The sequence below is a fragment of the Lepidochelys kempii genome, chromosome 6 (genome assembly GCF_965140265.1).
Source record: "Lepidochelys kempii isolate rLepKem1 chromosome 6, rLepKem1.hap2, whole genome shotgun sequence".
NCBI classification, from domain to species: domain Eukaryota; kingdom Metazoa; phylum Chordata; order Testudines; family Cheloniidae; genus Lepidochelys; species Lepidochelys kempii.
The window spans coordinates 32964162-32986154 of record NC_133261.1 but is presented as its reverse complement, the minus strand read 5'-3'; the positions used below and the strand labels follow the sequence as shown (position 1 = coordinate 32986154).

The 21993-nt window shown below is 39.8% G+C and overlaps 1 protein-coding gene across 1 annotated transcript in view; it reads left to right on the top strand.

Annotated features, from left to right (window-relative positions):
* INSC (INSC spindle orientation adaptor protein) overlaps positions 1-21732 on the top strand; it is a 153457-nt gene extending 131725 nt beyond the window's left edge. Inside the window, exons 11-14 of the mRNA XM_073350627.1 lie at positions 13483-13549; positions 17355-17510; positions 18285-18361; positions 21574-21732. Coding sequence (XP_073206728.1) covers positions 13483-13549; positions 17355-17510; positions 18285-18361; positions 21574-21702 — 429 coding nt within the window. The 3' untranslated portion in view covers positions 21703-21732. The remainder of the gene's footprint in view (positions 1-13482; positions 13550-17354; positions 17511-18284; positions 18362-21573) is intronic.
* The last annotated feature ends 261 nt before the right edge of the window (positions 21733-21993 follow it).

Sequence of the window (21993 nt, the reverse complement as noted above, 5' to 3'; positions counted from 1 at the left end):
AATCAGGAGCTATGCAGAAGTTGATCCATCCCACCACTCAGAACAAAATTCCCTGTTTCTCTTATCCCAAAACTAGAAGCGGGATAAAGCATTACATTAAGAAGGAGAAAGAAAACTACTGTACCTCTCAAGTAAGACCAAGAGAGCTTGTATGCATTAGCGTCTACCTTTTCATTAAGAACCGTTATAAAATTGGCACTGGTGTTAATATAGATACCAATGACTGTTTAGTAAGTATCAAGATTCTTCATGTTCAGGGACCTCAGGCTCCTCCTGTCAGAGAAAACTGGTACTCTGCTGTGTTTGTGCAATATGTGCACCATGTTGTCTTCATGAATCTTTAGCAGTGTCAGATACAGGAAGGTGTAATTGAAACTTTTGTGGCTCAGGGACTCCTTTCATTCTGTACATGGGGAGAAAAATAAAAAAGAAATCTGTTCCTTCTGAATTCCCACTTGTCTTGTCTCCTCAGTGATGCTAGCATTCTCACCTTACCTGTGAAGTTGTGGAAATGCAGTCTAACAGCTTTTGGTCTTTCGTTATCCAGGGGTACAAAGACTTAATGTGCAGTGAACCTCTCAATTTTAAAGCAGTTATGTTTGCATTCCAAGTTTAATATCTCAGTAAGCCATGTTCCCCAAATGTATATGGGATGGGGGAGGGCCTTTGACTCAGTCCTGGAGACCCACAGTTAGCTAGCTGTTCCTCCTGTTTTCCACATAATCCTGATGTTTTCACATTTTTGCAGCTTCTTGCTGGAGATGTTGCAGGCTTTGAGTAAATCATAGCCTCTCTTCCTCTAGTTTCTAGATTTTTTTTTCCTTCCTCCTCTACTCACTCAGGCCATTTACTAAGCTTTCCTGTTGTGTTGCCCTTAGGGGGAAACTCCCTCCCCCAGTAATTTTAGGGTCAAAAGTAGAGGAGAGGCAGATGTTACATTATGACCCAGGCCTTTAGGATGAGGTTTTTCAAACGGATCTAAAAGTTAAGTGCCTAGCTCCCAATAAAAGCCAGTAGGAGTTGAGTGCCTAACTCCATTAGGCTCCCTTGAAAATGTCACCCTTTATTACTGCATCAGAAATTCTTTTTTATAATCAGAGCTTCTTGAATATCAGCTGGTTCATTCTTTCCTGTGAACTCCTCATCTAGGTTCTGCTCAGTATCATCAGATTGGTGGCTTTACCAGCTTTTTTTCTCAAGCTGCTGACCAGATGGCCTTGTACTTGGAAGCCAGCATGGGTCCCCGGATATGTTTGCCTGAGAATTATTAAGAACAGGGGACTTGAGATGGAGGAATTTGGGCAGTGAAGCATTGTTCTCTGTACCGGGTGCCCTTCCACCTTAGTTTGACAGAACTGCGTTAAAAATCGTGGAGAGAGAACAAGATAAAATGGTATAAGGGGGAAGGGAGGCTGCGAAGCCTTGATCTCCAACCTGAGGCTTTGGTGGTGTTGTCAGAGAAAAGGTGGGGGCAAGAAACATAGGTCTCCCCCTGCCACTGTTGCCTCTGATGGTGTGGTATCTTATTGGGGTCCTGGCTGAGACAGGACAAAAGATCCCCTGCCCTGCTGCATCACAACCGCTAGTGTAGTGTCTCTGCTAGAGAAGGACTGGGGTAGGAAGGAAAAGCTCCTGCCCTACTTGAGACACCCATGTTTTAACATTTTGGGCTAAGTCACTTGCTCAGTGTCACACAGCCAGATAGTAGCATAGTAAGGAATAGAAATCAGGTCTCCCAACTCTCCCAGGCTGTATTCAGTCCAGCGGACCATAGTTTCCTCCTGTTCCTTGTATGATCAAAGCAGGGAGGGGACCAATCCTTCCGACAATATGAAAGTCTATGTTTAAGCATATGATCAGCCACATTTTCTCTGGATGCCAATATCCTGTCATACACTGTGCATAAGTACTGGGTAGTATGCCCCTACCCTTCTACACTGGGGTGGTAAAAGTTATGTACCGAAGATCTTTTAAACTATCTGTTAATATGAGAGTCTACATAAAAATTACAGATAGATCTGAACTTTCTTGCTTTTATGACTTTTGGTTTTTGATGTCCCTTTTTCTACTATTTCTTAGGCTGTGCGAAGTACTATCTGGGGTGGAAAGTTCCTTTACCCAGAGTTGTCCAAATACGCTCTGTGACTGGATAATATAATACACTAAATGTTCTGGCATAACACTGTCGCTTATAGTAGTGACAGGACTCACATTAAGAAAACGAATTCATATGCCTTGCTGCATAGTGAGTGGTGAGGTAATCTCTGGTGTCTATTAACAAAGAAAAAGATGATAAATTATGGTAATTAAATTCCACAAAATACTTAGGAAATTAAACAAGAGGCAGTGGGTGCCAATAATAGATATAAAAGTAAGAGCAAGGCCACAAGTCAGGGGAACTCTAGCAATGCATTATATTACTGGTGTCCTAATTAGTTTTCTATAAGAGACCATAATTTCCCTGCAGGAGCCACCCCTCCCCACCCTTTTTTAATACACCTGCACATCTCTGCACTTCCATGCCAAATTATGTTGTTTGAACGTTGAAAAAAGAGGTGGATAAGTTTTTCATGGAGTGTCAAAATATAGTTATGTAAGAATATAATTGTGTGTGAAAATCAGCTTTGGCAAGCACAGTGGAGTCAAAACAATGGAGACTTAAACTCCACAGGTCCTCTCTCAGCCAAAATGGTCATTATCCAGTACTTGGAAGTTAGAAGCATGCAAGACAGGCAGCATGTTCCAGCGTATAAGGCACTAGACAGAGTCAGAGGACCTGGGGCAAAATCCTGGCCCTGCTGAAATCAGTCGTAAAACTTCCATTGACTTCACTAGGGCCATAATTTCAGCCCTGGGATCTATTCCTGACTCTGCCATCTATTTGATGTCACCTTGGGCAAATAATTTAACTTCTCTGTGCTTCTCTTTCACCATCTGTAAAGTGGGGCAAACAGTATTTACTCATTGGTGTATAGCATCTATGGATGGAAAATACTATATTTTTTATATTTATATCTATACTATATTTATATATATATGTATATTTATATCCAATTTTTATTTGTTATTACTCCATGCTGACTCTGCCCTTGCCTGTCAACTGATGCAGAAAGTGCAGCTACTTGTCTACTGTAGAAACTGGAAATGATAAAGATATGCTATGGGTTTTAGAGTAGTTATAAATTTGTAAGACCTAAAATGATGCAGTCACAAATACATAAGAGTGCTTCTTCCTTCTGGTTCTCTCCAGTCTGGCAGGAAACAATAAAAATAGATTTCAAACAATATAATAGATCTCAAACTGCTGCAGAGTTTTGATATTTCACGGCACCTTTTCCCTGTAAATAAATATCACAACATATGGCTAGCTGGTGACCTCAAGCACTGCTGTGGGCAATGGGTGCTGTATAAACTCTGAAAATTCCCTAGTCCCTCTCTGAGTCACAATTCCACTCCTGCGACTTTCTTGCTCCCAGCAGAGTAGTAATTTACTGCTGGTATAGAAACCAATAAATTACTACTCCCACTCATTCAGCTACTCTGGCCAGCAATTGAGAGGCTTGGCATTGCCCGCACTCCATTCCCCTGCCCACCTTCTCCAGGGAGGAAGTAAGCATGCATGCATCATGCTTACTTCTAGTCACTCAGACGAAAAGTCCAGGTTGCCTAGGTGGGCAAGTAAGGGGGATTTCTACACCTCTACACTGTCTTCCAGCCCTAGTTACAGGCTAGTCCTGTGTCATTTATTTCTTTAAAATATTAATATAGATTGTGGAAAACTATAAGTAAATAGAAGTATTAAGTGTCTCCTTTACTCCAGAGGTCAGGTGTTTATTTTGTCTTAATCTCTCATGCTGAGTCTTATGGTTCCCAGAAGAATTCCTCTCGCATCTCCCTGAGACCATCTGCTACAACATCTCCTGTCTCCACCTGCTGCTGTGACACTGCCCTTTACTAACCAGTAAGATGATAAAAGGCAAACGACTGTCATACACACAGCTGTGCCCTGCTTCTTCTCTATTCTTTTAGGTCTGGAAGGGAAAGGGATCCCCATCCTATGTTTAAAAGAAAAGGAGTACTGGTGGCACCTTAGAGACTAACACGGCTGCTACTCTGAAACCCATCCTATGTTGTGTCCTAAATACCAAACATTCTGTGCTGGCTCATATAGTATTGAATCTTCCTTCATATAGTACCAGGCACCAGAGGAAATTCACTCCTATTTTTTTAGAGGTTTCTTAGGACCTCTTGATGCACCTCTTAATTGTCTAAAAGGTCTTGCTCCATAAGTCTGATACCTCAAAAGCAATACCTGCTGTCAGCCTTTGACAGGGCAGGGGAGGGGGGAAGCTCTCCATTTGCTGCCTCCAGGTAGGTTGATTTTGCTTTGATGTTTATTAGATTTCTTTATTTCCGTACGTAAATTAAAAACTCCATATTGCTTCTTGCAAATGGCCAGACATGCCTTTATCCCTGGAGACGGGTGTCTGGAACTTTGCAAACTCTCTCTGGCTTATCTTTATTTGATTCATTTAAGTGAAACAATATTCACACTCAGAATGTGTAGCAGAAATTAATTTTACTTAGCGATGAATCAGCCTTAAAGGAGTAATTAACTAAGAAGATTAACAGTTCCATATTGATCTTCTTTGCCACTCAGTTTAATGATTTGGTCATTTTCATTTTGAGTTTGAATTTCTCTCCATATATCAGCAGTATCAGTAAAAGTTTATGAAACACAGTGACCTTAGTAACAACAAAGATCATGACTTTCACCTCTACAGGGCAGGACTCATAAAACTAGGATACTGATAATTGAAGAGCAGGGCACAATTGGGAGGATATCCTTTATTCCACTGGATCCCAAAAATGTACCTCTATTGCCCTCTAACGCCTGTTCACTCTCCCTCTATTTCTTCATCTTTCCCTTGCTAGCATCTTCACTGTTTCTGATAGTTGGAATTTCTAGGCAGCAGAACTGACCAGTAACTGCCAATAGTGGGGGGACAGAGAGAGGGCAGCAGCTTCAGCAGATGTTACTGAGCATGCTCAGTCTGTATGAGCATGCCAAGTAGGCACCTGACCCCGCCTGTCCCACACATCATCTCCGCTGGGTAGCCTTTAGTCTCCATTTGGGACTGAGTTTTCCCAAACAGTGAATAAACCTTCTGGCCATTTAGTCGTTTTAACACACTTTGGGTTTACAATGAGGACATTCACTTTGTATTACCTTTTTAGCCTGTAAATGAATTTTCCATCTGGTCCTAGTTATAATGCAAATACAATTTGATACCTTTGTTCACTATTGGTTAAACATGCTAATAAATCAACATTTGTTATTTAAAAGAAGACACATTATCATAGTCCATTGTGGCTATTTGTCTCCTTGCAATATAATTTCTTCAAGATGATGCTTCTCCATTCAACATATCTGATGAAAATTTCTTTAAAGACCCTTAATTAACTTAATAGTTTCCTCAAATTTCAATCAATTTTTTCTTTACAGAAGATTGATTTCCCAGAAGTGTTTTATTTCTGTAATGGACCACTGACACTAAGAAAACATGATTTAATATCATTCCATATTTCAGTGTCAACCAGACCACAAAAAAGACAAAAGGGGGAGTTCATCTTTTACAAATTCAGTAGAAGTTGTGGTTGGTTAGACTATTCTTTTTTTTTTTTGGGGTGGGGGGAGTTAAAAACTCTTTTTTGCAGTACAGAAAGCAGTTTTTGTTTACTGTAAGATGTAATGATACAAATGCTGCCAATTAATATTAAAACTAAAAAATGTAGGTGACATAGCTGTCTAGCTGGTTCTTATATCTGTGAGGTCCTTGTCAATTTAGATGGCTTCTATTAGATTTTGTATATGTGCTGTGAGATATTGAGAGGTTAATTTTATAAATCCATAAGACTAACGTGATGTGGCAACACTTGTAAAGATATGAAACATATATTTATTATTATTAAGCTATATAAGATTTAAAGAGAAGAGACTTCCTATAGAGTTTTTAAAATACACTGTAGACCTCCTAAGTCATTAATACATTTGTTTAGAGCCTGTTTTTTTACAGTGGTGCTAAGCACCCAGAGTTCTGAGTGCTCAGCATCACTGAAAATTAGCTTTTAGGCCTCAGTCTGGCAAAGCATTAACTCACATAACTTTTAAGCATGTGAGGAATTCCATTGGAGTCAATGGGACTATTCATGTACTTAGGTGCTTTGGATCAGGACTTTTAAGGGAAGTGCTTAAATTTCTGTTCAGAAAAGTGTCTTTGTAAAAGTGTCATGGTGGGGCTCCGTGTTCATTATATCTCACCGATTCTATGATGATCGTGCTATAGACTACACCGTTATAATTTCAAAATAACAAGTAAAATTTTGATCCCCCTGCACCAAGGCATAGCCCCATAGTATTAAAACTAAATGAGAATCTTATTCAGTAGTTGACAGCCTGTGACACAACTCAGATTTCATGTAAGTGGTACAAATACTTGCTGATCAGTTTATCTGTCAGTCTGATCTGTATTTCTAGGGTGCTCATCACCATTATGTTTGAAGTAATTGTTAAATGATACCTAAAATTAATGACTGTATCAGTATTTTGAGACAATGTCTCAGGGTGGAGGCTCACATAGCTTCCTGTTGCCTGACACTGTGATTTTGAGCTAAAATAAACTGTTGAAGCGGAGGTATACATAGCAAATGCAAAAGGGGGAAATACATCAGAAGAGACAGTGTAAAGACTGAATTTTTGACCAAAGAGAGACTGTTAATAAATGCAAAGAACAATACAATATGAAAAGTAGTTAACAGCACATGTGGATTACTTGCTGTTCTTACCTCAAGATTTTAACTGTTTAAATTGGTTTTAAGGGAAAAAAGCATGCAAAAGTCTTTATTCAATTTGTGGACTAATTGCTTCCGAATTTCATTTTGAAACATGAAGCTGTTTTTGATCTATAGGAGCATCTAAAAGAATCTTAAACCACAAAACCTCTTTCTCTTACTTTTTTTCTTTCCTTTTCTTTCTACTTCTAGAACTTAAAAATTGTGCAACCGATTTAAATCAAATTTGGCCTGAAATACTAAGTTGCCACGTGAAGTCAAGTTTCTTTCTGAACTATGAGCCCTTCAGAAATAGTTTCCAATCAAAATTAGTGATAGACAGATGTAAAACGCTTCAGAGATTTGGATAATCTTTCAGAAGCTGGGATGCTTATTCAGATTCTTATCCCAGTCTGTTCCATTTGAAAAGCTGGAAATCACCTGAGAAGAGGGTCTCTAGGAATTTTCAGAAATTCCTAGTGTAGGTAGAGTGGCTACAGCATGAAAATATCCTTTCTCAGGGTATTTTAGTGCTTCTGCTTCCAGCCCAACCCAGGCAATTCAGAGGTGTGTTTGAAAATCCCAAAGCAGGGTAACCCATTGGCTTCAAACCTCCAGACATTTTTTTTTTGTTGGTTCAGTTCTAGTTTGGCTTGATTCTTATCTTATCCAAGCTACTTTGCCCATCCCTAAATCTGAGCATGTACTGTAACTGCTGCTACTCATTAAAATACCAACTACTGATAAGAAAGAAACAAATATGATTTGCATCATGTGTAGGAACAATGGTAATGAGAACCCTAGTGTTTGGATACTTGAATACGTCTAAGGAATTGATGAAGTGTGAAGTTGGCTGAAATTTAGGAACTGAGGAGCAGGTCTTGGGCCCAGTGGAGATGTGGCTGTAAACCATCTTTCCCTTTACCTGATTTTGCTGTCTGGGTGCCACTTCCCACTCCCCAGCTTAATTTAGAGCGCATAGGGAATAGGAATTATCATTGTAAAAGACCTGTCTTAAATCCTCTCCCCAATCTATGATTTATTGTTGTGGCCACTACTTTGTGGGCAAAGTAGTGCAATTGTAAAGGCTTAGTGAAGAATGTCAGATACCTGTTTATACTGGGTAGAGCTTCACTGGGAGCTAGATGGTTGTTCTTGGTAGCAGCCCTCCACTGCTCTAATGGTGATATGCTAAAAAACCACAAAAATTCTGAGCAAAGATAAATTCCATTTGAAATCCTTGAGATACTTTTCAGATATCCAAACACTGCTGCTGATTTTTCTCTCTACCAGGAAGTATATAAATAATTCATCCCCCCTCTACCCCCCCCCCCGCTACTCTATGGAAGATGAGTTAGTGTTCCCAATGGTGAGAGAATTTGATACAGAATAATGGTTCCTGAGTCAATGAGAGAGAGTATTGGTCTTTTTTTTTCCTGTTCTTTTTAGTTTTGCTCTAAAATCCATACTATGCCAAGTGTATGCTTGGTGATCTATTAAAAATTCAGATAACATTTCAGCTGCTGCAGCAATAACTGTGAATATGTTTTTGCATGTATGTGTTGCGCCCATCACTAAAAATTTAACTTGTATCTATAGTAAGGGGTGGGGAAGACAAGAGTCTTGGGTGCTATTACCTGAAGTTTATTCAAAACACAACCCAGTTACTTTGGTCTAGAAATGAGTAGATTTGTCTGAGGACTTGAGTTTACATCTTTAGTCACCAAAGAACGACTTACTGGGGAGTGATAATGCAAGCTCTTGCACTCTGCTCCACCAGTATGCCCCAGCCTTAATCTGGAAGGCCCACAACTAGGAGTTGACATGGTTTTCTTTCCTGAACATTCATGGCCACTTTGCAGAGAATGCTAATAAGGGTGTCATTGCTATCAATTGTGGTAGAGGTTTTGTTGATGCAGCTGCCTTTTCATGAACTCAACATAGATATCACTGGATAGCCATTGGGTAGTAACAATTTCCAGTCACAACAGCACTGCACTGGATTTTAACAGGTGACTCTGAGGTGAAATGGTATAGCTATTCCATTATCAATTCTTTGATTCTCTGAGTGACTCAGTCCTTCCTATCAAGAGAATCCAAAAAAGGTTCAGAGAAATGTGACTTCCTCTAGACATGGGAGTATTCTAAGGCCAATGAACAAAGACTGTATTTTGTGGCCAGTACCCTTCCCCTACACCTTATGGTTGAGGTTGCTATGTTTATTGACAGCTTTCCTAGAGATATTATGTCTAGGAATTACACTGCAGTACTGGAAATCCTGATTGGCTTGAGCTGTGACTTTCCCAATGGTCCTATAGATCTCGAGCATTGGCAGATAGTGAGAATGTGGTCTGTGTTCCATTTTCATAGATATCCTAATCTTGTACTGTCCTATGACACAGAATTCATTCGTTGCTAAAGGATCCAGACAAATTTCAAATTTGCAGCAAAGGAGATTTAGGTTCGATATTAGGAAAAACTTTCTAACTATAAGAGTAGTTAAACTCTGCAGTATGCTTCCCAGGGAGACTGTGGAATCCCCATCATTGGAGGCTTTTAAGAAAAGGTTGGATTTGTCAGGGTTTACTTGGTCCTATCTTAGTGCAGGGGTCTGGACTGGATGACTACTTGAGGTCCCTTCCAGCCTACATTTCTATGAGTCTATGAAAAAGAGCATTTTCCTCAAAATGATAATTAGGCTGCATCTACAGATAGAATTTTGTTTTCACCTGGAAAGTGCATTTTTAGTGTTTACATTGTCCTTGGACTTTGGCCTGCATTACAGCGTGTCTCCATTCTATGAATCTTGATATGAGAGAGAGGAGTTTTACTTGTACTAAACTGGTCATCCCAAAAAGTGTATGATTTTTAAGAATAAGTACAAACACTTAGAGTAGCATCTTCTCCCAGTTAACCTGTATTCTGTGTTGCTTGTGTATGTAGTTTACATTACAAAAAGGTATGACACATTTTTCCACTGAAAAATTCTGCTCACTTTGAGTGAAATAATTTGAATTCTTCTCATGCTGTCAGATGGTGCTTAGAGCATAAACAAAGCACCACCATCCATCTATCCTGCACCATGTCCTCTATGATGATAAATCCTGTAAGTTTTCCCTTTCTGGCTAGCGTTTAATGAAGAGATTTTTTTCAGCTGGCCCCTTTGTCATGTTCTTACAGCTGCACAATGGCATGCCTGCCATGCTAGGTGCTCTGGCTTCATGCTTAACACATGTCCCAGATAGTTCCAGCTTTTTCTTTTTTCTGGAAAATTTTCATGATAAAGGGTTGGGGCATTCTTTTTATTTGTTATAAATTAATTTAGTATAATACCTAGTATTTTTCAAAGGCCTTTCCTTTCAAAGGCGGTCAGACATCTGTCTGGACCTTTGGTGGGCTTCTGGATTTCATGTCTGTATGTTAAGTTGGAAATAACAGTTGAGTTGAAGATTCATAGTTTGGTCTTTACTCTAAAGCTTAAGTGCCTTTAACACTACTTAAGACCTTCAAATAAGGCTCTAGTTGGGCCTGAGTGATGCATAAACCTCTGCATAACCCTCTGCACAGGGGTAATTTAACCCTTTTTGTCCAGTGCACAAATATCTCTCAAAAATATGCAGTCCTGTATAATCAAGGAAAGCAGAGCTATCTTGATCGAGCCCAAATACACCCCTTACTCAAATCATTTCTTGTATAGAAAGATACACAAAACATTTTTATATATAAAAATACTTATTAGATAAAATAACTTGAAGCCGTGAAATAATTGGCATGTATTCAAATTGTGGTTAATTGAATTCATCTATCACTTAGAGAGCCACATGGGGTACTGACTCTGCATAGAGGAAGTAATTTTCATTAACAGGATATAATTTAGAATGAAAAAATATATACACGCTGCTTGAAACTCTGTTAATAATTAACATGGAATAAATACCTAGACATATATTGAGTTTCCATTTTTCTACCTGTCACTCTTTAGAGATTCATCAGCTCATTTGCATCCTAAGTAAATGAATTTATTCAGAGAGATGACACTGTAACACTGCCTTGGAAAGTGGAAGACCTTTATGTCAGAGCACCAAAAATTAGTCACCTTTGTTACTATAATGGCAGAGTGAGATCAACATTAATGGTAATTTGTTCACATGCTTGCTTACATCTGTCAAGGAAGTTTGTTTGTTTGCGAACACAAATCCTACAACTAAAAGCTGTTAGCCAAATCTGTCCTCCTTCAGTCCATTATTCCTCAAGCAGATCAACAGCATCAAGTTAGAATAAGGAAAAAAGAGAACAAAAAATCCTTTTAGTACAATTATTTATTTGTTTTGTTTTGGAATTTACATATAATAATGGTTATTCACAATCCCTTTACACAGTAATGTCAACAACATGTGTGGTTCTTTGCATGCAGCAAGATATGCAGGGAGTTATGTGAATGTTAAATAACAATATCTTTGCATGTGACCCTGAAGCGCTGCATCATCAAGACCAGTATAGTATAGTTGATTGAGTATGGGATTAGGAGTTAGCTGTTTCTGAGTTCTAATCCAATTTCTATCGATAAGTCATTGTATGGCCAAAGAGAAGTTGCTTTGGACCTGATTTTGAGAAGCACTGAAGACCCACAACTCCTACTGTGATTGCTTAGCAGCTCTGCCAGTCAGGTCCCTAATTTCTGTCACATTTCAGGGTGCAATCCATACCAGTGAGGGTGGTCAGCACCTGCCCTGAAACCAGGGCTGCTTTACAATGCTTTGCTGTTGTAGCTCCCAACCTGGGCCTCTCACAAACAGGATGCAGGTCACACATGACTGAATGTGTGTGTGTGTGTGTGTAGCCAAAGCCCTGGTCCAGTAGTTCTGACCCAGCAGTCTGTCAGCAACACTCCAGTCACACTCTGGCTTCCACCAGCCTTGGTTGCTACTTGCAGGGTGACCCAATGCACTCCCTGTTCTCTAATTTCCCCCAAACATGTATTCTGCACTGTACAGTCCTCTCCAGGGTAGTTCAGATATGAGAGGTCTGTTGTCCCTGTAAACAGTCAACATTCAACAGTTTGCTACTTTAACTGGAGTTACCCTAACAGTTCGGTTTAACTACAACACAAGATTAGTTTTGATTAAAAAAATGTATTGAACTACAAAGAGATTTTAAGGATGTGCAAGTCTAAGGTATTAAAGTCAGAAGTGATTACAAGAGAAATAAGGATAAAACGCTTTCTAGTAGCTAAAACTTTAAAAAGTTAGATTTGGCTCAAGGTAAAAAATCCTTACCGTATGTTCCCACCAACATTGACCCAAACTCTCAGATCAGAATCCCCATGCAAAGTCAAAGGGCTGCTTCCTTTGTGTTCTTAGGTGAAAGGGAGGGAGTGATAGCTTGGGGTGTTTTTGCCCCTCAGTTTTATAGTTCAGTCACCCTTTGAAAGGCATTTTCTGAGGGTTACCCTAGATAAAGTTCATTCCAGCTGTGAGGATGGAGACATGGAGTCTTGTGGCAAAACAGGTTCCATGTTATTGATTGCTAAAACGCAGATCTCTCTGTTCCTGCCCCTCTTCCTTGCCAAAGAATGGCCACTTGGCAGGTGAAGCTAATCAACTTTGACACCTGGAAGGAGGCGTAAGCTTTTCCTTTGTCTTTGAGAAACTGGTTTACTCAATCCCCAGACTTGTCTGGTAAACGCATTGTAGTCATAATTTCAGTTTATGTTCAGAACTCTTAATATGCATTTTGTACATACTTTACAGAAGAATATTAATCAGTGTTACCAGTTTTTAAATGATGCTTCCCGAGGCATATTTTGCATAAAGATTATTGTAATAATGTGTAGGGTGTGAATACTTGATTAAGAAGCACTGAAGACCCACAACTCTTATTGTAGTTGCTCAGCAGCTCTGCCAATCAGATCCTTCATTTGTTTCCTCAGCTGCAAAATGCGACTATGGCACCAATTCAGGAAAACATTTAAGCAGGTGTTTAAGTCCATCTCTGTTCAGGACAACACTTGAGCAGGTGCAAAATCCCATTGACTTAAATATATGTGTTGTCCTTGAATAGGTATGCTTTCCAGAATCAGGGCCCAAAATACCAACCTCCCAAAGGGGTTAAGAGGATTAATCAGTGTTTCTATCATGCTTTGAAGATTAAAACTGACTTCTAAGTAGTAGTATTGCTTGGATATACACTGAAGTTCTTAGTAGTTACTCAATGGGAGTTTTGTCTGAATTTGAGTATGGAATTCAGGATTTGTACCCAAATGAACACTGCTAGAGGCCCAATTGTTTGTAGCCCTTCAGCCTCTTTATGATGATTTAGCAGCATAAAGAGGCTTCCATAAAGCATGCAAATCTTACCACCAACCATCCACAACCTCCATCTGGCAACCCCCAGTACATGTTGGCGGCATGGCTGGGGGAAAGGAGACATAATTGGAGTGCCACTACACTCCAGCTACTCTTGAATGTTATTAACAGCTGAGTGAAGTTGAAGCAACCTCAGAGTATGGAGAAGTGATAATAAAATGTCAGCCCACAAGGATAGTTTTTGATTCTACTCTATTGTTCCGGTTGTTATACTATCTTATTGAGTATATTTATCATTTCTGAATTGTAACATTATATTTTATGTTCTCCTCTCTCATTAATGCAGGTTGTGACAATATTAGCAAACATGTCTGTGCTGGACCAGTGTGCTTCAGAAATAATTCAAGGAAATGGTATGTATTTAAGCTAAGTTAATGCTGTATTTGTATGTATAGAATGCACATGAGAAAAGGAGAGAGCTTGAGAGGTGACCTGTGTTAATCACAGGGCAACATGATCTACGGATGCGATCCAATGCAAATGAAGCCTGTTGTTTGCTATAATTCTTAGTGGAATCTGCATCTGCTGGCCAATACAGGTTGATGGGGGATACAAAGTGAGGTCTCGGAATGGCCTTGTAATTGAAATATGCTGCCGTTCTACAAAATGATTTAGAAGACTTCAAATATATAGCCATCCTGCTGATTTCATATTTATAGTTCACGTCATTACCCACAGCTGTATGCTGAGGCAATCTGAAGCATTTTGATAGTAACATTTGTTTCTGTAAATTAAGACTTAAGATGTTTGAGAAGACCTGTGATTCTCATAAATCAGATTACATCATCTATGTATTAAACTTTGCACATTAGCATCCTGCATTTTGCATTGTTTCATTCAAACTGTACAATGCCATAACAAGACATTACTGCTCCAAAATGTACAAACAGCAGCAGCAATGCTTTCCCATAGCCCTTTAACGATTATTTTTGGCAAAACTTCATTATTTGGGAAATGTACATTTTAGATTTGATTCTGATCAACAGGGAGGAATTGGTTGCAGATCTGAAGGTGGAAGGCAGTTTGGGTGAAAGTCATCATGAAATGATAGGTTTCATTATTCTAAGGAAAGCGCAGCAGAATCAGGACAATGGATTTCAAAAATAAAAGCAGACTAACAAACTCAGAGAACTGGTAGGTAAGGTCTCATGGGAAGAAAATGTAACCGATAGTGGTAGGTATACTTAGTGTGGAAGGAAAGTTACTAAGTGATATCAAAAAGATTGGGGTGTTTAATGCCTGTTTTGCTTCAGTCTCCACTAAAAAGGTTAATTGTTACTAGATACTCCAGTGTAATTAATGTTAAGAAAAATGGGGAAGGAACGTAATGAGGCAAGAACGGGTTAAAGGCTATTTGTATAAATGTATTTGGATACATTCAAGTCAGCAGGCCCTGATGAAATGAAGTAGTCAGAATACTTAACTAGCTGAAGCAGTCTCAGGATTATTAGCATTTTTTTTGAGACGTCATGGAGGATGGGTGAGCTCCCAGAGGACTGGAGAAAGGCAAATATAGGGCCTGCCTTTAAAAAGAGGAACAAAGAGGACCCAAGGAATTAGACCAGTCTGCCTAACTTTAATATTTGGAAAGATACTGGAACAACTTATTAAACAATCGAGTTGTGTGCACCTAGAGGATTATAACGTTATAAGGAATAACCAGCTTAGCATTGTCAAGGACAAATCATTCCACACCAACTTAATTTCCTTCTATGACAGATTTACTGGCCTAGAGATAGGTTGGAAGCACTAGACTTGATATCTTTGGATTTTTAGTAAGGCTTTTGACTGTCCCACATGACATTCTCTCATAAGCAAACTAAGGAAATGTGGTCTAATTACTGTAAGATGGATGCACAACTGGTGGAAGGACCACTCAAAAGTAGTTAATGGTTTGCTGTCAAACTGGGAGGGATATCTAATGGGGTGCAACAGGGGTCATTCTTGGGTCCAGTACTAGTCAATATTTTCATTAATGACTTGGATAATGGAATGGAGAATATGCTTATAAAATTTGTAGATGACACCAAGAAGCTGGGAGTGGTTGCAAATACGTTGGAAGACAGGATTGGAATTCAAAACAACCTTGAGAATTGGTCTGAATTTAACAAGAAGAAATTCAATAAAGTGCTTCCGTTAAGAAGGAAAAATCAAATGCCCAATTACAAAATGGGGGAATAGGCTAGGCAGTACTACTGTTGAAAAGGATTTGGGGTTGTTAGTGGAGCACAAATTGAATGAGTCAAAAACATGTTGCAGTTGCAAAAAAGGTTAATATCATTCTGAGGTGCAGTGTCATATTTAAGACACAGAAGATAATTGTTCTGCTAAGGAGTACTGTGTCCAGTTCTGGGAATCACACTTTAGGAAAGATGTGAACAAAAGGACAGTGGACAGAGTCCAGAGGAGAGCAACACACATGATAAATGGTTTAGAAAACTTGACAGATGAGGAAAGGTTAAAAAACCCCAAGGTATTATAGGAGAATGTAAGGGCAAGAGAACAGTCCTGTGGATAAGGAAATAGCAGATCTAACTGATTTTATGGTGGTACCTGGTAGCAGCTCTATATTTATGATTATATGATCTTAAAATGGGGTATAAATTCCTGTTGTTCTCTAAAAGTACATGGCTAATCAGTGAAGTTTCATACAGCTTTTTCTGTCCCATGAAGTTTAGTTTGGTTTTGCTTAATATGTTTTTAATAGAAAGGGTTTGAATTTGAGTTGTGGCTGAAACATTTATTTAGCAGGCCTACTTTTTCAGTGTTGACTAATACTCTTAAAATCATTTTTTGTTTACACAAAACTTTGTAGACGTGGATTCTGAGGAGAAATGATGCAATGATCTGTTTGCTAAATATAATTAGTTTAGGGTAATTTTTAGTTTTCTCACGTTATAGCTGAAAGTGTTGTGCACACAGACCTGACTGAAGGAGGATTGGCACAAACTAACCTGGATTCAGGAGGGTCCATGGACACATAGGAGGCTTAGGTTTTCATTTCCTTACTTTTTTGTGTTTGTGTCAGGTGTGTGTGTGTGTGTGTGTGAGAGAGAGAGAGAGAGAGAGTGTGAAGTAAAACTGCCTTACAACAAGGTTTTCTTGTGTATTGATTACACTATATATTAGGGTCATGCTGTGTGTAAATTCATGCATTTTCAATTAGGCATCCTCTAAACAGTTTGTTATTACAGCTTCATCGTTACTAAATACAGACCCACTATTTCAGTCTACTCCTCGTAGAATCAAATCCTACAAGGTGCTGAGTCCTTCTGAGAAGTGATGCGCACTCTCCACTGCCACTGAAAACAATAGGTCTGATTCTCTTCTCACTCAGATTGGTATAAATCAGGAGGAACTTTATGGAAGTCAGTGGAGTTACACCAATGCCAAATGACTGACAGAGGAGAAGCAAGCCCAGTGGGAGTGGAGGGCACCTAGCATCTTGCAGGATCAGGTCCTTGCTGAATTGACACTGCCGGTTTCAATAAATTGTGAGGCAGTTTGGGGATGTGCATGGACATCCACTATAATCTAAGGAGAGACCACACATGTTCACTTCATTTGTGATGAGTAAACCTTATTTGGACCCAGACCAGGGTGTTAAAATGTTAATGCATTAGAACACTGTGCCATCTAGCCTTCCCTCTTAGCCAGTGAGAAGATGCAAGTAAGTGATCAATTTAGTTCTGGCACATGTCCATGTAAAACGTAGACTTACTTAACCAAAGTGTGTCAGTGGTACAGTAAAGTCTGCATATTTCCCTCTTGTTGGAAGCTAAGACCAAGGCAGCTGCCTCTAGGCTTGTGAGAACGGGTGAGATACAACGTGTGCATAATAGTTTCCTATGTCTGTATAATATGGTAGCAGTTGGTTAGAAACCAGAGATACTGATGAGAGAAGAGTCTTTGGAATTGGAAGATCTTGGATGGGCTGTCTTCTCAACTTTGGTTTCTAGCTCTGATTCTAATTGGAAGCAATTAATATTTTTGTAAATTATGTAAATGTTCTAACAAAAATATATATCCATAATATTAAATAATAGATGTAGGTAACAATAAATACATAGACAGAAGTATACAGATTATTGACATTCTGAGTAAAATCCTGAGTAAAATCCTCTATTAAACTAATGGGAGTTTACAACTTCTTTGTAGGTGTTCAGCTTTTAATGGAAATGCTCTTTGAGAGATCATCTTCTGGGAATTCAGCAGAAGTCACTGCTTGTGAGCGAGTTCAGCAGAAATCTGCCGTTACTCTGGCACGGCTCAGCCGAGATCCTGAAGTGGCACATGCAGCCATAAAACTCAGCTGTAAGAATTTAATGCTAACCTAGTGGCAGACAGTAAAATATGGAGAGAATGAATTCCAGCTGAGACTAGGGCAGCAGAGGCTTTTGCTGGTTTAGCAAGGAGAGAGGCTCTCTGATATCACTTGTTAATGGTTGCGCTCTACAGACCACGAGGTTTCCTGCACAGTCTGTCCTGACAGTGGATGTGGAGAATGTGCTAAATGAATTTATGGCTAATTTTTCAGTGGAAACTGAGGTGCAGCTTCCTCCTACACATAGCTAGAGATGGAGGGGATGGGGATACAGAGCTTTTACAGTGGCTAGCTGTTGCTGTGACACTTGAAGATGCAGAATCTACTCTCTCCTCAACTTAAAACCTCATACATGTGTGACTAGTAGGATCCTCCAGCAAAGAGAGACAGTAGGTACCAGATTTTTCAAATTTAAAAATTGAGGAAAAAACATGTCTGTTTTGGGGAGTTGGGGGATGATGGATAGGAAGGATTTTTTTTTTAGGTCAGCTCTATTCATTGTAAAAGAGCAGTAGAGGGTAAAAACAATGTATTGTTTATGCTTTGCCGTTATCTAACTGGCAATTTTAAAGAGCACAGCTCGTTCTAATGCATGTGTGCAGAGTTCCTTCTATACCTCTTGTATAGCAGTTGTATTCATTCATAATTGTATTAAATGAGACAGATAAAACAAAAGAATCCACCAGGCTGATTTTTGGTGTGAAAATGGCAAGTTTTAGATAGCAACAAACCTTGTTTATCTTCATTCTTTTTTACTATTTTAGGTATTCCTCGCCTTATAGAACTCTGCAGATCACCCACTGAAAGAAATAACAGTGATTCTGTTCTAGTGGCTTGTCTGGTAGGTGCACTTAAGCCATCCTTTATCTCTCCTGAAAAATGCAATAATCCTATTAGTTTCAGTGGGATTTCAGTGTGTGTAAGTAACACAAGTTTGTTGTAAATTACATGTCAGACTCATCCCTTCCTATCTTGGGCCCAGTGCTGAGTACCTTAATTCCCATTAAAATCAAGATTGGCACACAGTGATAGGGTGTACCAGTCCCTTCAAGGCCCTCTGCTCGAGGCCCTGCACTCCTACACACACTGCCCAGGAAAGGAAAAATGAAGGTGGGTCCTCTAGGGCTGTCTGAAAGGCTGCACTGAAGAAGTCAGAGCCTAACAGGCTCAAATAAAAGGAATCGTAGGGCTTGCACAGGTCAGTTCCTGGCTGGGACCAGAAGGGTGAGGAAGGGCTGTGCTCTGGCCAGAGGAGCTCGATGGACAGACTTACTGTCCCTGGGAATGAGAAGACCTGGAAGATTTGACTAGTGGGTTTGTGTCCTCTTCATCCTCAGTGACGTTACAGTCGTGACCTATTTAATTTCACATTGGGAGTTGGTTGATTCTCATTGTATTTTAAAACTCATCCAATGGCTTTTAACCTCCTCCAGTTTCCTAGATCACTCACAGTCAAACATTGGAATAGGACATGGTGCAAAGACAATCCTTTCTCCTGGCTCTGACTTCCTTTGGATAGAGTTCAAACCTCCATCATAAGTGGAGCTGGTAGCAAAGCCTATAGTTAAGGTTGCCTGACACTTTCCGTCATAAGACCTCTTTTCAGGTGCTTATAACTTAGGCAAAGCTTAACCATTTGAGAGGAGCCTGAAGGGGTGGAAAATTTGTACTGATTGGGCAAAGAGACTGGAACTAGGATGAGGATTCCCAGGGGGTTGAGAGACAGGACTGGCACGGGGGCAGGCTGGAGAGGATGTGGACACACTGGGTCAGGCTTGTGAGGAACAGAAGCAGAAGACTCTGTACGAACTAGAGTACATTTCTTTCCATCACCAGGAATCGAACCCAAGATTCCTGAGTCTGAACCTTCCTCTGCTGTTGACAGATATCCATGAAATCCACAAAGTGTGTCTCGTCCCCCACTAGTGGCTTGTATAAGTAAAGGATGACAACTTGCTGCTGCTATCAGTTACTTTATTAGCCACGTGCCAGAAGTCTGGGCAGTGGATCTAAAGGATTGAACTCTGCTAATGATGCCTCTAGGGGCCGGTATGATTCCACATGATGGAATTTCTGTATTTTCAGTTTGCTTTTTTAAAAACCCAGAAAATCACTCACAAAAAGTATGTTTAAAGAACATTTAAGGTTGCAAAGTCAAGTACTTAAAAGTTAGGAAATGCCAAAATTTAAAGTTGCATGTACAATCTTGAACAGCGCCCTTGTGTGTAGGCATTATGATATGGTTTTTAATTACATGATCGTATACTATTTTTTTCTACAAGACCCCTTTTGAGTGCTTACTTGGCAACTTTAACTTTTCTTTAATATAGTTTTTGTGTGTAATAGATATTACTGGACCTCCTCACTGCCATTGATTCTGTAAGGTGCTGCTTACAGGACCTGTCAGGAGAAGGAAATGCCAGCACTATATTAGCTTCATTCATTCCTCTAAGGTATATCAGAATGAATCCTGACAGAGTATTTACATATTGAATGGACAGGGTTCAATACCGTCAGCTCTCTTCTTCGGTAAATATGAAGCCAGAATGTGTACTGTCAAAGTGCAGAATAAGACTCTTGCGCATGGGGGCAGGGCACCTTCAGTGAGATAAACATGACTATGGAATGCCTTAGAGGTCAAGAGCAGACTGAGTTCCAACTAGGCCATGTTCACGTCTAAATGCAAGGGCTGGTTCTTCAATAAGGCTTTGTCACACTTCCTGGGGTACCCAGGGTTGTGAGGCACCTTTCTATCACCTGACTGTAGTGTGAGGAAGCCTTGTCTATGCCTGCTGGGGGTCAGCTCCCCAGTTCCACTGGCCACTCTGTCTGTTGGTGATAGACACACTCCAACCCCTGAGCCTGCTGAGTGTCTCTCTGGAGTGCCCTGCCCCTGGTCCACTGGATACTCACAGTAGTCACAGATTGCCTCAGTTTGCCAGTCCACTTAACACACATAATTTAGATATGGTTATAGTGAAAACAAGTAGAAGTTATTAACTAAGGATAGAGATTCAAGTGACAGCAAGTAGAAGTATTGGAAACAAATAGTTACATATAAAACAAAACCATAACATGCATTCTAAAACCTAGACTTAATTAAGTAGGTACTCTTTTCTCATGTAGAGAAATCTCGCCTAAAGTCCTTTGTGTCTTACATCCAAATTGGCTGTGATCCTCCATTCATAAGACAAACATGCTGTTAGCTTACTCCTGAGTCAAGGATCCAGGGTGTACTTCTGAGCACCCCGATATATCACAGTAATCCATTGTATTTACTCGTAAAGAGGATCTCCTCATGCTATTTATTTCATCCTGTAAGTTTCCTCTCTTGAAGATTTCACAATCTCTTGATGAGCATTTGGCTTGCTATGCAAACAGGCATCCAGCGTGAGACGTACAATCAGAGGTGAAAGTAAGCTGGTATGGGCCAGTACGGCATACCGGTAAGAAAGTGGCCACTGGTACGGGCCAGTACACAGCCAACATTGAGCAATGTACCGGCAGGGCCACTGATATGCATGGCGGGGGGAGACAAAAGGGGCAGCTGCCCCGGGGCCAAGCAATTTAAAAGGGCCTAGGGCTCCTGGCAGCGGGAGTGTCTGTTGCCTCCTGCTTGAAAGGAACCTGTCTGAGACATGTCAACTCCTGGTTACCAGCCTTAAGAACATAATATTCAGTACAGTCTCACAACTCCTTAAATATCTATACATATATTTCATAAAATGATTGATGCCCAGTGGGCTACTGGCTGTCAATAGGGAGGGGAAACAAAGGTACAGAAAGTGAAATGACTTGCCAAAGGTGTCGCAACAGGTCATGCATTAAGGTCATGCATTCAGTCAATGCATTCAAAAGAACAGCTTCATAATCAAATTGAGAGGGAGATTTAACTGGATGAGTGGACAATTCAGTCTAGTACATAGGTCCTATGCTGGCTCTGTGCACAGGGGTCAGTTTCAAGTATTGACCATTATAGTGCTCACCAATATGTTATGGACTCAAAGTGAAGAATTTACTAATCCTTAATTGTACTGTCATTGTTTCTGACAGGCAGCATTACGAAGACTAGCAGTTATGAGTCCTGATGGCCTTGAGGATTCAGATTTCCAGCAGTTGGTAAAGCCTAGACTTGTGGATTCCTTTTTGCTGTGCACAAATATGGAAGAGAGCTTTGTATAAATGACTAAGTGTAGCCTCCAAAGCAATTGAAATAACACATGCAGAATGATGTAGTTCTAACAATATTATTTTTATGATTAATTTATTTTAAAACTAAGGTCTGGTATGTAGAGAAAAAGAAACAGAAAAAGCAATCTTGTATCAGTGGTTTGAGCAAGTAATCAACCCCCTCCTCCCCCCCCAGTTTTTCTGCAATACTTATGGACATGTCAACAAATCAGAAAATTATGATTATAACTATTGTCATGTTAGATTTGGGGCCAGATTTTCTTCTTGATTACACTGGTGTGA